Below are 24639 nucleotides of genomic sequence, written 5' to 3'. Positions count from 1 at the left end.
AAATTTATGTTGTCATGTTACATTGTCATGTTTATTATCTGGAAAAAGGCACTCACTACATTTAATGTGATCTGTTCATTAAAAAAAAACTGTACACAACAAACTTGTCGAGCCATGAAAAGGATATCAGATAAAACAGGTTACAAGTACAACCAGTGTGTGTATAATTCGCCTTTAATTTTTTATAATCTAATAATTCTTTAAAAATGTAAAGAAGGCGTCGGGTAGTAGCGTCAGGGCCTGTTTGTAAAAAGCAAATAAAGTTGAAATGTGTCAAATATTTCAATGAGTCAACCTCTAGGAACTACAGGAAAACACATTTCCGGTGCATGACCGTGTTTCAGAAAAGAAATACGAAAAAAGAAACATTACATGTTTAGTTCATACGTTACAGTTCAATGGAAAATTGAACTTAAGTGCTTGGCTGATATAAAAAGGAGTAAACACGGATGCAAACATGCTTGATGAGTACAAAATCAACAGCATCACATTCATTAATTAAAAAGTCTGAAGACATTTGTGATAAAAGTGAATGTCATTTACAAAAAAGAGTTTTCAACATGGCTGACAATCTGTTGGCCAAAGGTGATTAAATGTGTCTGTCAGGTGAAGCTCGGTGTTCATCCACAATGGTGGCAATCATTACTGAAATACATCTTTTTTTTACAAAATGTGAAAGAAAGCAGTACATTTCATTTTATTTAAACAAAAATAAACATTATTACTGCTGTCATTTCAAGCTTTCAAGTAAGTCAATTAACTGCTCTGGTTTTGTTTTAATAACCATGCACAATCTAGGTGATAGTTTGTTTTTATGAGCTCTCTTATGTAGCAGAGTTTATACCCTTAGGCTGCATTTCCAAAGTCACATACCAAGAGTAATTGTATATGTCAGCCAGGTAAGTGTTGGTATTGTCTATTGATCCAGCGGAAAAAAAAACTCCCACCCTCCATTCATTTAACGTTCTAGTCCTTTGGTAGCTGAGCTAAAAATAGCCACCACAGTATGAGATGATGAAGCGGAGAGCCATAATGTTTCTGAAGATGGATGACCTGAAGCTAGCTCTCTGCGTGTCCTGCCCACATTGTTAGGAAATAAGATTCAACATTAACAGACAGCCGTTGCCCAAGTGTCTCTTAAGCGTCAAGAGTCGAGGCTGAAAGACAACAAAGCTGAAAAGATAGCTCCTGTAGAGAGGAAATTTCTTAAGGTGCCCATCCTACAGTAACATCCTATAGGTATTTTAACTGCAGCCTCTTCTGTCTCTTCAATTTTTTGGCAACACATTTTCTTTCCATGGCTATGGCGTGATGACTGGATTTCCTGGGAGCAGTTCCAATCTAAGCATAGGAAACAGAAAGGCACATTTACTGACATCTCAAAGGTCCATGCACTCTTGTTCTGTGTCTCAGTCTCTATCTTTCACTCTGTTTCTCTCTCTCTCTCTCTGAGGCACTCTTCCATTCAATGCTTAGTCGTTCGCTATCTTTGGCCTGCACTGGTGTGAACTCATTCAACTTGCTGCGCTCCATTGCGTTTTGTGACAGGTTTGTCAGACTGGTGTTTCCCTCTTTTCTTTCTCCGTTTTCCTCATCTGGCTCCCCATCTTCTTCTTCCGTCCTCTCCTCACCCAGCATGGCACTGCCATTGTTTACACATACACTAGCCCGTCGCACATCGTCATTAATGTTCCTCCGCAGCTCGCGGTTCTTGTTGCGTCTGGCCAGCTTGGTGAGGGATCCGCAGCGCAGGTTGAAGAGATTATCCTCAGAGGAAGACGCCGTTTGTGGCGTTTGCTCACTCCCTTGATGGTCGTATGGCTCACAGGCCCCCTTCAGCCTCAGGTTGTTGAGCTTGGTGTCGATACTCTCCTGGGAGGAAGTCTTAAAGCGGCCGGCATCCAAGCTGGCGAACAACGCCCGCTTCTCTGGAGACAGCATGTCCAGGGAGTGAGCTCGCTGCTCCAGGCCGAGCTGTCGGCGCTCCATGCTGCGGATGGTGGCTGCCCGCTGGAGCTTGTCATGGATCTCAACACTCAGACGACGTCGCGTTTCACGGAACTCTGCTCGAACATTTGCCTTCCATTCAGCTGCATGAGCTTTAATCTCCCCAACCTGTGACGGCAGGAGTAAGAGTAGGATTAGGAACAGATCTTGAATGCACATGGGGGTCATAATCTGCAGCTGCAAAGACATTGGCTGTGTTTCCATTCAATTGTCAAGCGAATTTTAAGCAACTTTTTTTGAAATGTCGCAGAAAAGAAGAAGTTCAAATCAGGAGCATTTCCATCAACTGGTTTGGCGCGAATTAACTCTGCAAAGTAGTTGGGTCAGAAGATAGCGCTATAGGCTTGCATGGCTGTCAACTGCCAGTAAACAGAGTAGAAGAAGTAGGAAACAAGACAAGTCTGAGTGGCCATCTACGAGCTTTTAGTGCTAATTTAGTCGTAATTGTTCATTCATGTCCGCTGGTATTGGTCTTGTTTCATGATATCCGGAGACGAAGACAAACAAGTAATGGGAATATGACTCATGTGAGTTTAATGTTCCATATCTTATTTAGTGGATCAACCCTTTTTTGACAAAGTCAAAAGGTTTTGTTTTTTATTTTTGCCGTTTCCATACAGCCTTTCGAACGTGATACTTCAAAATGTGCATAACAATATGTGAATGGAAACACGTCTTGTGTCATTGTTCTTGAAGGCCCTGAAAACCATTATCTCAGTCACCTTGTTAGTATAAGTGATGGGGTCCTAAATAATAACACAATCTCGGAACAGTTTGGGTTATTTCACACGTTAGATTTCTGATTTTCTCACTGGTTTGAAGTGGCCAGGGATGAGTTTGATAAAGGTGACGTCACATACTTGTGTGCACCATGTAGTCTTTAGCAACATTTGAATCAACGTCCATCAAATGTGATCAAAACACAACCACACAGTCCTCATGGACTCAATCCAAACGTTAACTTTGATTGCTGCTTATTTGATCATGAATATATGACGCTAAACAGAAATACTAAACCAAGTTTTCAGGGACTTCAAAATCAACAACAAATATGTGATTGAAGCTTTTGACAAAGGCTATCTTGTTTATGCAAGCCCTGTACATATTTTCCTCTTCTGTGTCTTCTGTCTGGACTCAAAACATTTTGGCAAAAATTGAAGCAGCAATTCATAGCCAAATAAGAGAGCAGATGCAGAGGAGGCAGTAACTCAGAGGACCTTAAATGTTCTGCCTCTCTAAGTTAATACTGAGCAGTATAATCGAAGGAACTTCACCTCTTCTTTGGTCTTTTTAGACAGTACTCGAAGCCAGTCTCCAATCATGCTGAGGACGGCCGCAAAGTACGCCAAACCCACCAAGATCCAGAACCACACCAGAGGCTTGTACCACTTCATATAGTCGATCCTGCTATCACCACCTGCAGGGGAAGGAAAAGTACCAAAAATAAGTCAAGATAGTTCGACAAAACAGTAATCTATATCATGACAGAAACGACAGTCCCTCGCATAGATCTACCTGCCACATAGTCTCCTATACCCACTGTGGTGAGTGTTATCACAACAAAGTAGATGGCCTCCAGTGCGGTCCAGCCCTCAATGTGTTTAAAGATGACAGCAGGGATGGTGACAAAAACAATGCAGCCAGCCAGAATGAACAGGATGGTGGACGTCACTCTGATCTTAGTCTGGCTGATCTGTTTGTGTTTTTGCTGAGAAAACCAAACAGGAGATGATATTAGAACAATGCAAGCAACGGTTCAAAAGAAAAGATCTAAGAGGGATAGTGTGCCCAAAGGAACTAATACCAGACTCTCAATGAAACAAATCTGAAAGGGGTAAACATACCATTGGAAAAAAAGTGGCAAATATGAATAAAAGAGAATTAGAAAGTAGCTTAGACTTGCAACTCACCCTGAATATCTTCTCAACCCTCAAGATGCTTTTCACAAAGATGGTGCCCAGCTGGTCCCCAATCCCCGCCAACAAGAAGCCAAAGAGAGGGATGCCAAATATGGCATAAAGGATGCAGAAGATTTTCCCGCCCTCCGTGCTTGGAGCTATGTTTCCATAACCTGTCACAAACAAGGAAAACATGAGGAAGAGCAGAGGAGAAAAAAAACTGTGAAGAAACATGGCAGAGAAGACGTGGTGAAGAGGAGGCGGAGGAGGATGAGGAGTGTTAAGAGTAAGATGACAATCAAGACTTTCTTATGCAACATAATCAATTGAAGTCAATATGTCATGCTTCTTAGTTCCTGTAGCAAATAAGCTCCTAGAGACACAATAATTAGGTTCCTCTTGGAGAAAATTGCATTAATTATGGCCCTACAGTGACACGGATACAATGAAGAGTCCTCGGAGAAAAAAAACGGTTATGTGACTTGAAGCTGGAGGTTTTAGTTAATGTTTTCTAACTTCTGACATTCAAAAATAAAATAGCTGGTTCATTTATATCTATTGCATGGTTTATATATGTAATTACTTATATGATAATGTGTTTTTTTATTTATTTAAAATTGAACACTTTGGGCTTCCACAGTTTCTGGCCACGTGGGTAATCTTTGTGCAGTTTGTGATAATTTACCATTTTAGTGATTTTTGCCATCAACATTAGACTACAATCTAATGAATCGGTCACACGTCTGTGATAATACCTTATGCAGCATAACAATTGCATATTCAACTGGTATAAGGGCATTCAAGAGTGGATTATTTAAAAGTTTACCTATGGTTGTGATGACAGTTCCAGCGAAGAAGAAGGCACTGCCCAGGTCCCAGTAACTGGAATTGTATGATGTGTCTCCAATAGGACTCACTCCAGCACTCACAGCATCTATGGCATGCTGGAAAGAGAAACATGTATAAATGACAATATTATAGATTAGATTAATCCTACACCCGTGTCACAAAACTGGATTACAAGTAGAGCCAAGTGGATGCGGTCATAATTGATTAGATCTGTCCAATATTATTACATTTCGCATATGCACACATGGTTTCCGCCATATTTCCCAGCCCTAGATAACCAGAGTAGTGTTCTCAACCTTTTGGCTTGTGACTCCTTAAAATGAAGTTTCTAGAAACATATGTCAGAGGGCAGAGGGTTGTGACCAGTTCAACTATAAATAGATTTTCCTTGCTTTATTTTGTGATTCACGAGAAAAAGGCAAGTTTTGCAGCAGAAATGTGTTTTCTTGCTACCTCTCAGTCCAAACCCACATGTTGGCTACCACTGTCCTCGAGTATGGTCTTTTGTATTTGTTTATGAAAATATCCGCTGTCTGAAGTAAAAAATATGTGGAAGAAGTTTTAGTTTTACTCCTCCTGCGGACATGCAGTAGGTACAGTATATGCACGAACATCTAGCACGAGATGTGTTCACATTATTCAGTGGCTTGCTCTCCACTTGGAGCCGTTTCTCCACTCTGAATTCTTACCCACTTTGCATGTCTTTACATTTCACGCTGACTAAATCTACATGGACTTTCACTTGCAGCAGAGAGCCCTTTATCGCTCTTTTCCTCTGTGTCAGCCTTTTTCTTTAGTCCCGAAGCTTTGTTTTTATCTCCAGCTTTTCAAGGGAAAACACTAGGAAGCCGCAATTCTGGTTTACTGCATCATTGTTCTCAATGATCTCCTTCTGAGCTCCATAATGTGGCAATGAAAAGTTAATCTACTATCGTGTGTTCTTGCTGAATTCCCTGTTTATGGGCATTTTATCTTCGTGGAAAAGAATAGTTAGAATTTTACCTCTGGGCTCAAATAAACATCCCTTCTGCTGAAATGAAAGTGAGGGATGCCTTTGGGAAATAGCTTCGGTGCATTTACCAACATTCCTGGTTTTCATTTTCATTCGGGGCAAACCCCCAATATATCCCTGCAAGCTGTTAGTGAGATATACGTCCATCTAATAAAATATGTATCAACTCTCGTGACATACATTTCAAATACTCTTGATCCTGCATGTGCTTTCCTCACCTCCATCAGTTCAGCCTCCCTAATCTAAAATTAGCCAATTACAGTAATGCTTTTTCACAGGTTTTAGTAGATTCAGCTACTTTGTGGGGTAATATCAAAGCGGTAATTATATCATAAACCCCAAATAGCCTCAGTCTAGAGTCAAGGGAGAGCTAAAAATAGCCTCATAATGCATCTGAATACTTCATGCGAAGGTCTATTTCTGTCTCTCCTCTTTTTCACAGCCAAGTTCACAATGCATTAGAAATGTGGAAAGTCCTCCTTCTCCCCAGACACTTTTGAGGCACGAGGATGCTGACTTTGATTTGTGTTTCAGAGTGTTAATTAGGACGACAAATGGTGTTTTCGTTTCACAGGGGCTCTCCTCCTTGCCAAGCCTGAACGGTAAATATGACTCTCCTCTGTGCTTTTGACTGCACAGAAGAATAAGCACACAGACATATGTCTGTTTTCATATTCTACACTCCAGGATCAATAGAGAGCCAGCTAACTCTCTACAGATCTTTATCCTCTCAGTGTCTTTCTGCCCCACAGCAGGTTACGGCAGTGATCCAGCCAGCATGGTGCCAAGCACTCTCCTCTGCAGCACACTCACCATCACTTTGCCTGAACCACCTTGGAGCATTAAAGCCGTACAAATGACTGCCAAATAGGATGATTCTGGACTGTTTGTGAAGTGAGCAGAAGAAAAACAAAATCAGACTTTGATATGAACCTATTGCATTCATTTTTTTTAGCAAAAACAATCTGCCTGTTTTTACAGTTGTGACTTACTGATTCAAAACAGAAATGGAGTACTGATAATGTACTCAGATCTTTTACTTCAGTGAAAGTAGAATTATCCCAGTGGACAAATACTCCATTATACTACATAAAGTCTTACTTAAGGACAAGAAGCACAGAAGCATTACCAGAAAACTCACCTCATTTGAACTACTTCATATATTGTTAGGGTTTATTTGTATGTAAAACCCATAGTCAACTACATGTAGTGGAGTAAAAGAAAGCTCTGAAATGTTACATAGCATAAAATGGAAATCAAGTACTTTCAATTCTCAGTTAAATGAGTAAATGCGCTACGTTACACTCTACACATGTTGTGGTAAGCCATTTGAAGACATAAGGGTCTATAATGTACACCTGTCCGTACATTTTTGGTGCACATTGTGAAGACCTCTGAGGAGCTGAATCCCCATTACTTACCACATTAGGACATTGGTTGCGTGTCCTGACGTGGATTTACTGCCGGTAGCTCAGTGTTTGTAAAAGTATATTTCTAGATAAGTGAGTCATAAATAAATGAGGCTTGACTGGTGTCAATAACAGCGCGGCTTCACATTGCGCCAAAGTGTGAGTCATCCCGAGGGCGCAGGAAAAGCCAATTAGGTCTGCTGCCTTTGTGGGCGCGCAGTGGGTAGGTGGGCAGCACAGATATAGCAGACGCAAGGAGGTCAACAGACGTGCATGGACCCACATACACATCGTCAACACACGCCGTGTAGCAAAGCTTTACTATATATATCATTTTCTGCCACCTCACGCACACACACTCTGTACACACACACACATGCTTCCCAAAGTTGCCTTTCTTTTTGTCAACTCCTCCGCTAAACAGTTCGACAGTGAGTCACCACTGCTGTGTCGCCACAGAGGATCTTTTGTCTGAGTGACAGGCTTGACACAGTACGAACAGACCGATAACAGAACATAACAACAAAACCAGACAGACTATTTGATGGAGTACTTGTGAAGAAACATGTCCTGAAGGCCTTTTCTTGAGGCCATTTGTTGGTTTGAGTTTCACACATGATAATGATAATCGTTCTATTTTTTTCAAATAGTTTGACATTTTGGGAAATGCACTTTCTTGCAAAGAGTTAACTGAGAGTACGACTTTCAAGCCTGTACGGTAAATATGAAGCAGCATTCAGCAGCTAGTTAGCTTAGCATAGCACAAAGACTGGAAACAGCTCGCCTACTCTGTCATAACAAAATATGCCTACCAGCACCTCTAAAGCTTTTAAACCATTGCATATCATTAGTTTAATCTGTACACAAACAGAAATGTAAAAACGACAAGTTGGGGTTTAACAGGAGGTTAAGTCACTGTTCCCAGCTCGAAAATAGTCTGGCACATAAACCACAACCTGTTATTTTCACACTCTGGTTTTTGTACGAATTTTTTTATATTTGTAAAACTTTTTATAGGTGCCAGTTGGCAGATTTTTTTGTTTGTTTTCTGTTTACTTGTGCTTCCAGTCTTTGTGCTAAGCTAAGCAGCTGGTGGTAGCTTTACATACTGTATAGACATAAAATTGGCATTGATGCTCTCATCTAACTCTTTGCAGAAAAGTGTATATCTCAACATGACAAACTGTTTTTTTTATTATTTGTCAGATGAAATATTGTAAATTTGTTCTGGCAAAACGTGGTGAGACACGTCATCATACGTTATGTCTTGTGTCTGAATCTGATCATTTGTGCGGGAGACAGTCTTGTCTATGATTCAGCTGCTGCTACAAGTGCTGCTGCTTCGAGCAGCAGGAGGTCTGTGACTGCTGGCCCGTGCAATGAATAATTGATTCCCTCAGGACCACAGGCACACCATGCTAAAGGTTTTATTTCCACACGTCTCCTTAGGAAATACTGTTATTGATTTATTTTTTCTACAAACTCATGATAGCACTTTTGTGGTTCAAAGGTGAGCGCTGCAAGGGAAAAAGTAGAAGAAGAAATGATGCTTCTCTGAGAAAGAATAATGGAACAAACGTGGGTGTGGAGAAGGTGAGAGAGACAATCCAATATTCACTGGAGCGGTGTTGAAGAAGCTACCGTCGAATGGAGCCATTCGAGCTGAAAGTGGAGCGCACTATGCCATGGGGTCGGTTCTCTCTTTGGGGTTATTTCAAGCTCAAGATAATAGGAGGGGTCCACTGTGGCACTAACGCGAATCTTGTATTTACTATTCTCAAACTACAAAAACATGGAAAGCACATGATTCCCAAAAGGCTGTTTTTGCTCTGCAAGATCTGCCGTATTACCATATGTTTTCTGCAAGATACTGCTAATTGGGTACTACAGTTGGTAAAAGGGATTTTCCCTTTGATCTTTGTGTCGCAAACCAGTTACTCTCCAAAGAAATATTGTTGCAGAATACTCCTCTCTTTTCTTTAAACATCTTCTGCAAAGGAGTGTTTGACTGATCTCAGTCCTGCTTTTCTTCTATCACGCATTCCCTCACAAATCAAACTTTCCACTCGGCAAACTGCACGCACATCTCAAATTATTTTCCAATCCCGCTTCCAGTTGCACATGTCAGCGCGACGTAGTGACCTTAAATCTCCACCTATAATGTGTGAAAGCAGCCACATTCCCTGTGCGACAAAGCAGCTGACACCATAAAAAGACATGCGCAGTGAAGTCATGGTGGCATGGGAATGATTTTTTTTTCACGATCTGCTTGTTATCTGGTCCAGTTCAGGTATTGGTTGAGAATAAAAGATTCTCATGCCACGTTGGTAACATGTGAAACAAAAACAGCATGCTTCAGGTCAGCTTGAATTAACCACAGTTTAAGGGTTGTCAGTCATGTTTTTAGCTGAGATCGAAATTAATCATTCTTATTTATAAATGCAATATTTCATTTTTTGATCAGACAGACTAAGTATCAGGGTCTCTCAGCTGCTGAAATAGTCTTTGATCTTTCAAACCTCTAAATTTGACTAAATGTCTTGTTAAAATAGAAGATACAACACACTCAGTTATGGCAGAAGACATAAAGAAACTTGTCTTCAAACGTTTCTTACATTAAAGACAACAGTGCTCTTGTGGCCGGGAGCAAGTTTCCTTATTTAAAATGTGTGGGTGTTGTTAACGCCTCCCTCTGGAATTCCATGTACTCTTACATCTATTATGGAGGGTACAAGGCATTCAGATATATTTCTAAATAAAGAGACCAATGAAAAACTAAGGGGTTGTTTCGACTGACTGGGAGTTCGTTTTTAATGATTGTGGTGGTGATCTTAATTTCCTGAACGATGCAATAACCTCTTGTGTTTCATACTGTGAGGACACTGTCACTCCCACCAAACAAATAGCTCTTCATCCAAACAACAAGAAATGGATCACCAAGGACATGTAAATCTGCCTGGTTCAGAAGAAGGAGACAAGCTCATTGTGAAGGAATTAAGAGAGAGTTCAGACTGAAGGCCAAGTTGGCCAAAGACGAGGTGGAGTGGAAACTAATGCCTGGAAATGCAAAGGAGGCATGACAGGGGTCAAACATTATGATGGGTGGAGCTCCCAACACTACCCACAAGGCAAGATGTGCGGCAAAGGATTCAAGTCTGACTCTTTTAGACACCTGGACTCCCCACACCCTCAGATTGTATTCATGGCTTTGTCCTCTGCTTGTAATACACACAAACACCCTATTGCACCGCCTAGTGGAGCTTCAGGTCAACCCGGCACTGTTTTTTTGGATTAAGACTTTTTGACAGGCGCTTGTAAATAGTTTTGTAGTTGATTTTAAACACAGGGCTCCCCTTAAGTGTTTTATCCCTTATTCTTTTCTCTGTTTACACTGCCAGCATCTCCTGCTCCAGTGAAGGAAAGCACGCCCATGACATGGCACTACCGGCACCAATGCTCTGTCTGAATACCATCAGGCAGGCATTTCAGGAAAGCTCCCTCGAGCCCAACATCACCAAGACAAGGGAGCTGTGCTGTGGGAGCCGAGAGAAACCAGACTCACAACAACAACCTCTTTTGCAACCCCTCAGTATCGAAGGCCAGCTGCTACAACAAGTACCATCTTTTCAATACCTTGGGACGGAGATAGACACCTCCTTCTCCTTTTCCCAGAACACCGACTCTGTGTACTAGAAAGCCCAGAAGTGTCTCCACCTGCTGCGAAATCTAAGGAGTGTGGCAGTAAGGTAATTGTAACCCTTGTTTACAGGACACTAATTGAATCCATTCAATCCATCCATCCAAAACAACTGACTATCATGCTATTGTAATACATAATGTAGGTTTGCATATGAATTGAAGACACAATTCCCAATTCTCCACTCTGCAGCTGTGATACAGCTTAAAGGTCACGCTGACTGATCTTTTCCTTAAGGATAAACACCAAGGCAGGTTTTTGCCCTTTTCTTCCAATATTACTTTACCGTCCTGTTACGTAACATAAAACCGCATGTGCTCGTATGTACTGTACAGTGTGTTTGCCAACAGATGTGAAGTGTCACTGAGAATTATGGGCATCTCTGTGGTGACCCTGAAGGTATTAATGTGCTTCCTGCTGAAGGAGTGACCTGCCTCTAAGTCTGCTCTTGACATTTACCCATCAACTGTCCTCATCCAGGGTGGGAGAGAGTAGTATCTTATGATAGTGCTTTAGTCGCTATACACATACTATATATAATGTCTATAAATCAGCATTATTAGTGCAATGACAACACTCTTTTAGTGAAGAAGTTCTGACTGAGTTCACTGTAACCCCTAAAACTAGAAAAACTGAAAGCAACAGGTACAACCACTCCTCTGTAACAAACTTAGAACTGAGGTGTTTCAGTTCAGTTCCAGTTTTTCACGCTTACATAATCTGCAATAATGAAGCCTGGAGCCATAAATATACATTTTTGAGGAAAAGACTAGTCACCAACAAGGTTCTTTCTTGACCTGTGGGCCTTGGTCTCGACTCAAAGGTTGACTTACTAGCTTTTTCTGAGCTTTCATCTGCATGTCATAATCTTCTTTAATGAATGGAACAGACACAGGTGTCATCGTCAGCGCTTGTTGTCACGTGGCTGACGTTCCACACTATGGTGATGTGATGAACCCTGAGCTGTTCCATTGGCTGATGAAGATCATGAGCTAGTAAGGGAAGCTTTAAACCTGCAATAACTGATTTGTTTTACCACTTGTGGGCAGCGGAAACATGCTGTGAACACAACATTAACATAGCAGTTAAGGAGCAACATTATTATTTACTTGAACAATTGTTTTCCCTTTGATATTTCATAAATTGTTGTTATGAAAAATATCAATTAAAGCCAAGTCAAGACTAGTTTATCATAGATAGAATAAAAACAATCTTTGAAATCAATACTGTTCTAAATGAGTCTGCTAAAGAGTCCAAATTCTTCACTCAGCATTTGTTATGTATTAAAACAAACTTGACCGATGTTGTTGCATAGCAGGTTTTATGTGGACGTGAGCTATTATTCTGTAAAATTCTGCAGCAGTCGATGAAGGCTTAATTTGCTGAAGGACAATCTGGACATGAAAAGAAGTAGCTTTCAAGCTTTTGAAGATCATGCGACAAGCTAATGAAACCAGAATTAATTAGCCTGAGAACCTCTAATTACCCCTGATCGCTATCACCAGCTAGAAAACTGCTGCTACAAAGGTCATTTGTCTGACTTTCTACTTTTTATCTACCAATCAAATTGAATGACACTCAGAATTATTCATCATATCATTTTCATTCATTTCATCTTATCTTCCTAATCCTGTTATAAATGTATCTGGTCAATGATGAAAAGATTGAACAAATGCAAAGTACTATTCCAGGGATGTCTGAGCAGCTGGACGGAGAAGGGTCTGATGGGAATATCATGTCTCGCTTCATCTAAAAACTCCAAAAGCTAATCTCCACCTCCAATTACTCACCTTGATGAGTGCCTCCAGCTCATTAGGAGTAACACAGTGGTGTCTCTTCAAGAACAAAGCCTTCTCCAGAGTGATACTGTTCTTCTGGTTGCTCTCAAACGGCTGCTCCAGTGCCCTGAATGCCAGACCTCCACAAACCAGGTAGAGAACCACCACGATGAACACCGCCAGCACCGTCTTCCACTTCATCACTGAGTGGAGCGCTGCGGCCATGCCGTCACAGCTAGCGTCCATGCTGGCCACCACGCTGGCAGAGCGGGAGGAGATGGACAGGCGTGGGAGTGGACAATGACCATTGGCCTTAGGGTCGCAGCCCATGGGGTTCTGCATGGTGGCCAGACTGGCCTGGACTAGACTTGACTTCGTCATGCCAGACTGGACCTTTTTGGGAGGGACCAAGTTGGTCTGGACCGCCACTAGGAAAGAGTCGGAGGAAAAGGAAAACCAGATTAATTGAGGTTTTGTTTAGCTTCGTGTTGGAGGATACCAAGACAGAAACAGCAATTCTGGATCTTCTGGAGTGAAAATTAACAGACCGTTCTTGGCTGAAGGCCCAGAATCTGTTACAGACTAGATGTGAAAAATGTGTGAAGAAAGGTGTTGTGTTGAGAAAAATTGTTCTGAGATGTTGTTTTGTCGGCAGTCTTTGAGGCTTTTTAAGTGAGTCTGAAATTATTACACAATGTTTATGCATTTACAAATCCTTCAATAAATCAAATAATCTGTGCAATAAAACGAATGCATGGAATGAGTTTAACTACAGCGTTTTCTGCCCCCATTTAAGCTTTCATTTAGCTTGCATGTTCAATACAGTGACAGCAAAGGCTCGTTAATGAAAGATTAACAACAAAAAAGTACAACTATACAACTTTTCTATGTTACGAACCCAAATCATCAGGCACTGAGGTATCAAAATGGATTGCCTAACTCTGTACCTGAGGAAGAGCTCAAAATGTTGATGAATAAATGTATGAATAATTTGAAAGTGCGTCCTTGGAAACCGCAGCACTGGTTTGGACTCAGCACCTGTACCAGCACGTCTGTCTTGCACACTGAACACTGAGGACATTAACTCGAGCTCGCTACAGCCATTGAAAACCTATAGCCGCCTGCAAGAAGCATTAGGAAGTGATTTCCATCTATTACTCTGAACTAATAAAGGGCTCTTCACAAAGCAGACACTGAAAGCTATCAGCTAAAAGGCCTGTTATCTGGCCTACAGCGGTGTCAATGCTGCCATCTCAACATCTTCACATGCTGAGAACTTTTGGGTTCTAGCTATATTTCCTGTTAAATGAAGCCTCATTGTAATGAATTAAAAACCTGAAAAAACATGAATAAGGGTGAATAATAAAATGACTGTACGTATATTACATGGATGTACATGCACAATATGGCAAAATAAGAAAGAAAATATTTAAAAAACACACCATTTTAAACAAACCCCTTCCATTATTGCTAGGTAGAGGTGAAAATTGAGTTATCCTTTTACTGAGAAGCAGGAGTCCATTTTTGTAATAGACTGTAAGAGAGGAAGGGATAAGTGCCACTTTCAGTCATTGGCTTCTGGATTGGTTTAAAGCACGGGCGCTAAAGCAGGTCAACCAAGTGGCAAGCAGCATCGAGGAGGCAGCCAAATCTAGATTCCTTTAATGTGTATGAAGCATTGTATGAGCTATTCAGAGCTTCGGCCTTCACCCCCGATGCCCCCTTCTCTCTCAGACTGGAGAGCTTGGCGTGCCTCAGAGCCATGGGTGGAGCCTGTTGTTTACCATGATGCAACTCTCGTATAGGAATTCAAAATGGATATGTTCTCGAGAGGCTCTCTTTTGTTGATTGGGATAGGATCACTTGTGGGATATGCTAAGTAAATTGAATGCACATGTCCCACCCTGATGAGTCAAGGGCATCCAGGAAGTGTGTGTCATTGTCTGATCCAAGAGCTATGAATCTTGTTAATGCCTGAGTGAGAATCATGAGTGAGTTAATAACAGCAAAGTGATGGCAACAGCTCAGGAAGGTGCAAAACTGCCACTTTCAATTCATGGTACATTACTTTGTGTGTGGTGGCTGGCTAATTTTAGAGCATGGGATGAATTTGAAAATTCAGAGATGAAGCAGCAGAAAGAATACAACCATACGTCAATATCACCTTCTGTATTTGGTGCAGTCATGTTGACGGATGCAGTTGAACATCTACTGATAAATGAATTGCAAATTGAACCAAGTCCATAAGTCTTACTGAGACATTAATTGCCTTTCATCTCATCTTATGCGTGAGGGAAATTGATTAAATCAGCTCTGTGCAGCTGGGCAGCTGCAGATATACACTGTGAGATAGTTCAGAAAGCTGGACTTCATTGACTTTAGTACAGCTACGTGCAAAAAACTACAAGTCTTACAATCGTAAATAAAAGAATATATGTGTATCTAAGTTTGGCAAAATCAAAATTGTGATGAAAATAATTTGCGTTGCATTTCATATTGTTGAGGCTGTGTGGCATTCATTTAAAATCCTTTTCCGACTGCTGAATTTGCTTCATATTGATTTTTGCAAATTAAATAAGGCCTGAGTGGAAAGCAGTGCTTTTTATCTGATATGCTCTCTCTCTCTCTCTCTCTCTCTCTCTCTCTCTCTCTCTCTCTCTCTCTCTCTCTCTCTCTCTCTCTCTCTCTCTCTCTCTCTCTCTCTCTCTCAGCCCTCACTCTGTTCCAGCATGTGCCACCGGAGACTCAGGTCCATAAAAGAATGGAAACCAAATATGTGGATGCTAATGAGGATTTAGATGATGGTAATAAAATGTAGCATTAAGCATTTACAACACTGTTTAGTGGGCACAGTTGTGGTGGTGTACTGGAAACACTCAGTTTGTCAACATTTCAGCATGTCCGCTGCATATTGTGTGTACAAAGCATTGTTTACCCACTGATGAACAAAATACAAAACTAGACGTAATGATAAACATGAGGGCAGCTTTTGGTTTGGCTCAGGTCGGCTCTTGGGCCCTATGGTACTAGACAGATTGCAGGTATTTAACTCACCAGCTGAGACTCAAAATCAAGTGTCAAGCTAGCCTGAATCACACACTTCCGGAAAAGACTAATTTCAAAATAAAATATACGTTTAATGAGGACGTTTCAAGTAGATTCATCTGACTATTTATCTCACAGCAAAATTTAACAATTAATTGAAATACAAATTAAACGCGTAAAAAATACCCATCTTTGTAATATTAGGGAGCACAGCTGAAAGGTTATAGCCTATGTGCTGTGTAATTAATTACGTATAATAATCCACCGTGAGTGACCAGCTACGTCTCCTAAAAAAAACCGTGTCTGGCAGTCCCAATCTCTGGACAACAACTTCACGTGCTTTTATTTTAGACATATTTCCCGGTATCGGCCTGGTTGTTCCTGTCTACTTGGAGTGGTTGAAGCTCTGCTTCCAGCAGCGTTGCTCTGCACAACAGAGTACACAGAGAATGGAGAATAAAGAAATAACCTCCAACCGCTTTGTCTCGTTTTTGCAGAATAGAAACACAGAATAAGAGTAAACACACAAAGTCAAATGAACAAAATAATGTATACAAAAAAACGTGCCTGGGAATAATGCAGCATCTTGTGCCATTGATTGTGCCTCACAGACTACATCCATGAGCTGGTGCTGAGATTAGGAGTAGTCCATTAGATGACATAGCCTTTCCAAAGTTATCAGACAGTATATAAGAAAGCAGTATTCACCAACCTTGTTCGGGGTCCCAGTTAACTTGTTTCCTTGGGTTTTCTATTGGAAATTTCATCTTTATTTTTGTTCTCAATCAAATCGTAAGGAAATTTTGGTCAATCCAATATTAAAAATAAAGAAAATTAGCCAAATTACGAGGAACCCTCCCACAGCTTCTTGACAACATGTTATCGTGGATGTGGGCGTAAATTGTACGGAGGAATAAACGCATCGCAGAACCGCATTGTCTGCCTCTGCTGTCCCCCCCCCTCCTTTTTTTTCTCCACCTCGCTTGGACGCGCGGTGTTTGTCTTAAAGATACTCGTCGTGAGACATTTCACTGTCGCACTGCTCGGAGGACCAACCCACATCACGTCTCATTCCCAAACGCACACACAAAACGCCGGTGGTCAGGTCCACAAACACCAGCCCGTGCATCCAAAAAATAAGCAACTTTACCCATGCGTTACGCCGGCAGCAAGAACAACGGGGAAGGATGCTCTCCTCCCTTTCATTCCCCAAAGCGCTCCACTCCACCTGCATTTTACTGGAACTATCTGGGGGGAAATTTGCCTCTACCTTTGCATCATCCATTTTTATAATCCGTTTTTTAATACTCACTCTTTTATTTATCCCCCAAAACAGGATTATCCTCTCATCGTTTAGCAACCGGCGACGGAGCACATGGCGCAGGGCGTCAAGTGAGAGTTGTACGCCAAATCAGCAGCAGATTTAAACCATGACATCATGCACCTAACAGTGCATTATGTATGAACTTCTATAGCTATGAACAAGTCACCTCCTCCATCCTGTCAGACCCCCCGTACGAAATCACATGATGAGACTGACCATTTTAGGAAGCAATTTATAAACACAAATTGTTATCAAGATATACAGTTCGGAGTTACACTGTATAGGCTTGTTGCCTATATCTTAAAATGTGTCATTTTTTAATTGATCATGTTGCCAAAACGTCCTACAGGTGTTGCATGTTTTCAAGTTTAGATATGATTTGAAGAACCATGCTATTGTTTTGCATGTTTTTGTTTATTTCAAGCAGTACTTTTCTACCCGACTTATTTCAATAGACTGTGGATTCGAAACATGCTTGAGAACTGCTTTTGTCAGAGTTGTGTTGTTGTAGCTGTAATACAAGTATAAAGGGATAGCAGCGATGTTATGTGATGTAAAGAAGACACTCAGCATACAGAACAATTGCAGGGGACATGTATCCAGGGGGGTACATGTGGCGTTAAACTAAACCTGAATAGGTCTTTTTTTTTTTTACTACAGACAGCTTTAAACAGGTGTAACTGATAACATTAATTTGTCCTACTGCATTGCATTGCTATAATTGCTGCAATGGAGCCATAATTCATGTTATTCGTGTGTATTCACCTGTGCTTTTCCTGTTATGACAAGCTGTGAAAAAGCTCCTTCAATCTGATTCATTTGGGAACAATAAAGAAAGAGCAAGGATCAGGGTAGCAACATTTATTCAGACAGTAAAATGGCATGAAATTGCTTTGGAGAAAAGGTGTACAGTTTCCAAACTGAAGTTTGGTGTCAATTTGACATACATTGTCTAAGCCAACGATTTTCTCAGCTCATCATAATCAAAAATAGGCTATAGTCCTGTTTTACTCCTGTATATACAAGGATAAGCTCACTGGGGGTTACAGGTCCTTCGCAGCACGAGAAACCATTGCAGCATGGGATATTAATAGATTACTTTACATTCAGTTGTACCTTTTAAACCTGTAATAAAATCAAACTCTTAAACACTGACCAAAACAAGCATGAATTGATTTGTGGTTAAGGCTAACTGCTGTTCAAAGAGTCTGTTTCCCACTACAATTGAGTAAGTCACAATCTTTTGTTGGTGAATGACGTCAGGGGTTAAAAGGTCTATCAAACAATACAAGGAACATGGCAGAATTAACAATATGCTGCTGACAGAATGTTCCCATGATGGACATACTTGAATCAGAATTTATATTTGTTGCACTCTGTGTCATTCAAATTGGTCTGTTTTTCACACACTAACATTATTGCTTTACTTTTTTTGTTTTTCAGCAGGCTATGGTTACTTCAAGCTGTCCTAACAGCCCACCAGTAATAAACAAGATATAGGTAGCAGAATATATTTAGGACCCTGGGAAGCATGGATGCATTTTACTGTTCCAGAGGCCTTGAAATCTATTTTCAGTCCTAAATTTATAGCTGCTGTCTCATCACCTCCTCTGAATACTTAAATAATTGCTCTATTAGGAAGATGATTGTACAAGATGTAGGGCAGGAAAAGCCTGTGTAACCCTGCTCTTAATAAATAGCAGGCACAGGTGCTCCTGTGTATTATGACCAGCTAGGACAATGGCTTTTTCCTGCACTTTATGGGCTTCACACTGGCTCCACTTTTCTTACCCTGTTTGTCTAATATTCAAAAGGTAGCTCCCAAAAACATCAAGTCCACATCCAGAGGTATCACAATGTTGAAATACAATTGGGAATGTTAGTAATTGTGTCTACTATTCTTTCTGCTGTTTTAAATCAAGAAGTATTTAATCGCTCTTTCAACTGTTTAATCAGCCGTGACTTTCCTTACGCAAGAGCGTGATGACGTAGCCAATCATAGCAACCAGCATGGCGACGGAGAAGCTTTGCTCCGCCGCCCATCTGCTTATAAGCTAGTTTTAGGCTGTTACCCTTACGTCACTTGATTATCTCTCAGCGTTAACATGTTTACAGTTAAGTACACTGTTGTTTCTGGATGTGTCCAAGCTCTGCCGTCTCTGCCCCAGAGTATTCCTGAGGAAAATGGGATACGATGAGAATAACAGTACCATGGAATCAAGAATAGGTATGCAACTACTATTAGCATTAGCTAGCGAGCTAACTGTTAAGCAGCAGCAGGAAGCACATTCATATTGTGCTTAGGCAGTTAGCTATCTGAGGATAAACTCATGGTGACTTTGTATATACTCACTAATGTGGCTTCCATTTTATGTTGACAATGATCCGCCTTTTAAATGACTCATTCTCCTTGTTCTTAAGACTTTTATATCCATAACCAAGACAGTAATGTTAGTAGCTAACGCTAGCTTGTATCACGATGCTTCAGTTGAGGTAGCTCAGGTTAACTTACTTTATTTAGGTAACGCTACAATAAAATATAAACGACATTTGGCCATGTCTATTGTTAAAAGAATATCTGCGAACTACTACTACTAATAACAACATATTAGAACAGGAAAGTGACGCTTGACAAAAAGTAATTATTAAATATTTAAAGACTTGTTCAAAATATTTTAGATTGTTTAGTCAAAAAACCAAGAGGGTTTTCAGTTTAAAAAAATTATAAAAAGGTGAACATATATAAAGCTTCTCAAGGGATTTACTATCAAATGCTTGCTTGATAATTTACATAAATATTTAAGTATTTATTGAAACGGTTGAGTATTGTATTATTGCATTACTTCACTATGGGAGTCAACATGTCCACATCTATCTGTTTATTTTAGGGAGTGTATCATCTGGATTGGGCTGCAGCCTTGGTGTGAAAGGACAGAATTCAAAAAGTAGCCGTAAGTATTAGTATGTGCTGATATTATCAAGAGAATTAAGTCAAGTGAGTAATGGCCATTTGTAAGATGATAGCTTAATGTAACGGTATACTGTTTGTTGTTCTCTGTGTCGCAATTTTAGCTTTCTGCACTCGCTCCTCCACCAAATTGACACAGTCCATCATTAAAGACCACATGGTGTCTCATTACAAAAAGGTTTATTCGGCTAAAGGTGAGTTACATGGCAGGGATACATTGTGATTCTTACACTGACATTCTGTCGAACAAACAAATTCAGCTCATGCATATATAATATTATATCTTGTGGTTAAAACATGTATCTCTATTGCATATTAGTTCGATTAGAAATCCGTTGTGATTTTACAACTTTGCCGTGTTCCACAGCGGCCATTGATGCCTCAGTACCCAAAAGCTTGATACACAGTGTAAAGTGTAAGTATCCAGTCATCAAATATTAAATGATTAATTCAACTCAAAACACTTTTTGCAACATATATTGAATGAGAATATTCGTTGCATTCCTGGGCTTATTTTTTGTTAGTGAAACATTTCTTATTTTAGCACACCCACCATGGTCAGAGTCAACTCACCACTCTGCCCCACCATAGTTAAGGAAGACAATCATAGTACAGGCAGAGGCCTATTGCGGCACAGACAGTAGCCTTAATAAGCACTGATACAATGCAACCACTCATCACTTTTGAGGACAGGATGCAACTCATCCTCATCTTTAATGGTAAAAGTAATGTTCTCTTCTTATACCTGTGCAATCTTAATTGCTCTCTTGTATCTTTCATACCTTGCAGATAAGTGCAGTGAGTCTTTGCCTATTATAGACTATTTTCTGTGTCTATTCACTTTGTCATCGCCTCTTTACAGACAATGACCAGATCAGACAGGAGCGGTTGAGGAAAGGTGGTCGTCCTCAGTCGGCCCATTCTCTCTCACAGAGGAATAGCAGAGCCTCCTGCTCTTCAGCCCAGGTAAGAAATCAAGGCAGTTTATCATTGCCTTATATGATGCCAGCTTATCTTATACAGAAACCATAGCATTGCTTGACCAGCAAATTTGATTATTTCAATACAACATGTTTGCTTTTCAGAGTAGATTATCTGTGCAATATGATGACAGGCCCTACCTCTGCTCAAGGAGTTCCACGGTCTCCAGCCCCAGGTTCAACTCCTCCTTCCATGCCAAGGAGATAGTTTATCCATCATTCAAAGTTGGTTCTCACAACCAGTCTCGTCACATTCGCCCAGCATCAGAAATCCAATACCGTAACCCGGAGGCAACGTCGCACAGACAGCAGTCAGCGTGTTCACTGGGAGCCTCGGCAGATCAGAGTTACTACAAGACTTTCCAGGACCCTGTCCAGAAGACGTACAGCGGAGACTTGCTCCAGAAACATTCACAGCACTTTACCCACGAAAAACCTTTCACCCCTAAGACCTTGAAATCAGAAAAGAGTTCCTACCTGTCGCAATATCGCTACTACAGAGCACCACGGAGGAAACCTACTCAGGATGGCACCAACTCAAGATTGATGCGACAGGAGACGTATCATGGAAGGTACGTGCCAAACATCTCACAAGGACAGCAATAGATAAAACAATTCTCTTCACAGGTACAACGTGTGTTCTAATGTGTTCTATTTTTTATTTTTTATGCAGCACAAAAACTGAGGAATACACACAGGACATTTTTGAGCCATCTCAGGTAATTTTGAGAATTTAATTTGATTGTTCAGATAGACTTTCTAACAATAGCAATACAGTGTTAAAACTTTACTGCTTAATTGATTATTCCATTCATTGACTAACCTTTTTTTAATCTTGTTAAAGTGGTTGGATACAAATTCAAATGTATTTACTCACATCGTTGCTGATGAATAATCACGGCTTGAGACACTTAAGATATGCTGTATATGATATGGTTTATACCAGGCTTAAACACTGATCCGTGTGCAGCAAGTTTAGTCTTTACCCACACTGACTGAACCTGATGACAATCTGTGGCACAGCATCAGCCACATTAAACATTTGATCACGAGCCAGCCTTGACAATATTGAATATATATATATATATATATATATATATATGTTAATATCTCATTTTGCTGTCCTTTTGTTTTACAGGGATTTAATACAGAGCACGAGTGGTCTGAAGAGGAGTTCAACGGCACATCTTTCTCAGCGTCTAGACAACGGAGTCGAGCAAACAAGAGCAGAGAACGTGATTTATTTGACTCCTCGTCCAGGTAAAATCACGAAGGGGAAATACCAAGTTGCATTTAAAGCATAATGTATAAATAACATAAATATATAATTGAAGTCTTAATTTTTTTTAGGTTCTCACCAGAAGGCTGGAAATCTCCCATTATGAAGAGTGTATCTGCAGAGTAAGTTCTCTTTGTTAATGTTAAATCCTTATACAGTTTAATTTATACAGTACAAAGCCATATGTTTAAGGATCTGAAAGTACTCTAGATGCTTCTAGGAACCTTAAGAACCATGTCAAATATTATCCCCATGAATTTAATAATTTTCATCTGCCGTTCAACAGAGAAGAAGAATTAATGTACCTTGAATTCATTTCTGCTGTAACGGAGGATATATTGTCCAGGGGGCACATCTCTGACAGGTTTGTCATTTTTTATGGCAAATTTTTTTTACACTCTGACTATGAACGACAAGACTGTGCTTTATGTTAGCGTTCAAATATTTACAACACTCGTGCGGACCTGATGCCACTTTTCTAATAGCTATATGTGTCTCTTAATTGAGTATATGCTTAAACAGTTGCTCGTGTCATTGTCTGTGTTTTTGTCCTCTGCAAGGTTCCTAGACTGGGTGATAAAGCGTCATATCGACATGAATCGGCATCAGCTTGATGTGGTGAGTAGCCGATATATGTCAAGTCTTGTTTAAGTGTTCGGGTCACAGCTTTAATTAAAGATTTGAAAACATTTAAAAGGTTATCACAAAGGACTCAACAATATCTTCTCATGCATCTGATTGCATTGTTTTTGGTTTTTGGTTTTAGGGTAAAATGCGCCACCTTCTGGAAGTGCTGCGTAAAGATTTTGAAGAGCCAACCAACATATCCGCCTCTAGTGCAGAGCTTGAAAAAAAGGAGAATGGTCTACTTGATTCATTCCTACCACATCTGGAATCAGGGGGGAAACACGTGAAGACCAAAAAGGACAGTGACCTGTTCCCGTATGCATCAGTAATTAAACACTGCGATTCGCCACATTATGCTGATCCCCTGTTAGTGTCTACACCTTTATGCTCTCCTGAATCGACTGCTGCCTCACCAATTAAAGCAAATGAAGACGAAGGAGTTGAGGACAATCGTGGGAGGAGCATTGGCTCTCCTTGGCTCGGTGAGCATGTTTCTGATAATACAGGAATCGGTGAAGAGGACCCTCAAAATCAAATCGGCACAGCTGAGACAAGCAAAGAAGTCAGCAATGAAAACCTTGAATACAACACCATAACCAGTGAAGAAGGATTTCATCGAGACCAAGCTGAAGTCAGTTATGATGGACAATCTAAAGAGCTTGACGATCTGGGGAGAAGTTTGTCGGAGTCGCTTCATGTGTCCAGCAATCAACACCGCGTCATTGTGGAGACGGCCACTGAGCAACATACAAACACCGTCGCCTCCGTCAGTGATGATGAATTCTGAGCGTTGCTGTATTCAGAGATTAAAAAGGTCCTTTAATGTTTTTGTTACCAAGTGAGTGTTTTTCTAGAGAGAGATGAAAGTGTAGTTTTGTAAATGTGATTTAGCACTAGTTGTGTTTTCCATAAAAGCCCCACCAATATGGTGTTGTAGTTGTGTTGTGCTTTATTATATGTTTTACATAAGCACAATGGAAATTTCATACCAGCAAACAGGGCTTTTGCGAGTACACCAGAGAGACATACTGACCATAGTGGTTGAGCTCTAATTGACCCATAGAGTAATGCGACACATATTTTCTAAATTATGGTCACTATCAACTTTGCAAAGGATAGGCCACAGCACTATGGCAGAGTATACCCAGTCAGTTTTAAGTATGGTGCAGCTGCTGTTTACATTTCTAGAAAAAACACTTTTGTTGTAAGGAATCTTCCACATGTTTTCAGTGTGTTTGACTTGACATATGCCTCTGAGATGTAGCGACTAGGAGTTGAGAGTCACCAGAAAGTGTTCTTACAATTGCAATAAATCTTATATTCTTGTGATTCTTGTATCTGATTATTGAGACTATGTAACAAACTGATTATTATTCGACCGGCAGCCATTATTAGCATTACAGGAATGTGACTTAAGCCATTTTCCGATCAATTAGGAACTTAAGAGAGGGAAATTGGTTTCTCCCACCCCTACCTTCACCTAATTGGACCTCATGCCCCACCATAACCATCCATTGGATGCGCTGCATGCATTACAAAAGTGACTCAAGTAATATTAACTTGGCAAATGCATTATTGACGGAAGAAGTGGATGTAGCCGGTACCGCTGACTCATCAGGAGTGGGCGCTTGATATGCTCTTGGTGGACAACCAAAATACCTACATCATGGGGCAGCCTTCAGAGGATGCAGGGGCTGAATTGAGACTTAGTGTCTCTGTTCGTCTTTGCCATCGACAGTGTTGCTGATACTTTAGAAGAACTTTCC

The 24639-nt window shown here is 40.6% G+C and overlaps 2 protein-coding genes across 2 annotated transcripts; one reads left to right on the top strand and one right to left on the bottom strand.

Moving 5' to 3' along the window:
• Positions 1-1416: 1416 nt before the first annotated feature.
• Positions 1417-16462, bottom strand: kcnk10b (potassium channel, subfamily K, member 10b). The gene is made up of 7 exons (XM_076108068.1): positions 16408-16462; positions 12663-13078; positions 4732-4849; positions 3918-4078; positions 3523-3715; positions 3282-3424; positions 1417-2115 (listed from the first exon to the last, which is right to left on the bottom strand). The coding sequence occupies exons 1-7, from the start codon at positions 16460-16462 to the stop codon at positions 1417-1419; spliced, it is 1785 nt and encodes a 594-aa protein (XP_075964183.1).
• A 2620-nt stretch (positions 16463-19082) lies between these two features.
• On the top strand, positions 19083-24201 carry spata7 (spermatogenesis associated 7). The gene is made up of 12 exons (XM_076107959.1): positions 19083-19246; positions 19908-19970; positions 20092-20181; positions 20355-20402; positions 20850-20953; positions 21073-21539; positions 21641-21686; positions 22106-22227; positions 22318-22368; positions 22533-22610; positions 22807-22864; positions 23013-24201. Exons 1-12 carry the CDS (start codon positions 19204-19206, stop codon positions 23658-23660), a joined length of 1818 nt encoding a protein of 605 aa, XP_075964074.1. The 5' UTR covers positions 19083-19203; the 3' UTR covers positions 23661-24201.
• The last annotated feature ends 438 nt before the right edge of the window (positions 24202-24639 follow it).

This window comes from Anarhichas minor, unplaced genomic scaffold (assembly GCF_050575085.1).
Source record: "Anarhichas minor isolate MPS153535 unplaced genomic scaffold, ASM5057508v1 ptg000040l, whole genome shotgun sequence".
Classification (NCBI taxonomy): domain Eukaryota; kingdom Metazoa; phylum Chordata; class Actinopteri; order Perciformes; family Anarhichadidae; genus Anarhichas; species Anarhichas minor.
This window is presented reverse-complemented; position numbering and strand designations above follow the sequence as displayed.

What these genes read in the sequence shown, in the direction of transcription:
- kcnk10b (XM_076108068.1), bottom strand. Translation starts at nt 16,462, where the DNA reads ATGAAATTTCCAATAGAAAACCCAAGGAAACAAGTTAACTGGGACCCC. An exon ending in TAACTGGGACCCCGAACAAG is followed by an intron (nt 13,079 to 16,407) that starts GTTGGTGAATAC and finishes ACTCTTTCCTAG; the next exon opens with TGGCGGTCCAGACCAACTTG. An exon ending in TATAGGAGACTATGTGGCAG is followed by an intron (nt 3,425 to 3,522) that starts GTAGATCTATGC and finishes CTTCCCCTGCAG; the next exon opens with GTGGTGATAGCAGGATCGAC.
- spata7 (XM_076107959.1), top strand. Translation starts at nt 19,204, where the DNA reads ATGGGATACGATGAGAATAACAGTACCATGGAATCAAGAATAG. An exon ending in CAGGAGACGTATCATGGAAG is followed by an intron (nt 21,540 to 21,640) that starts GTACGTGCCAAA and finishes TTTTTTATGCAG; the next exon opens with CACAAAAACTGAGGAATACA. An exon ending in ACATTTTTGAGCCATCTCAG is followed by an intron (nt 21,687 to 22,105) that starts GTAATTTTGAGA and finishes TTTGTTTTACAG; the next exon opens with GGATTTAATACAGAGCACGA.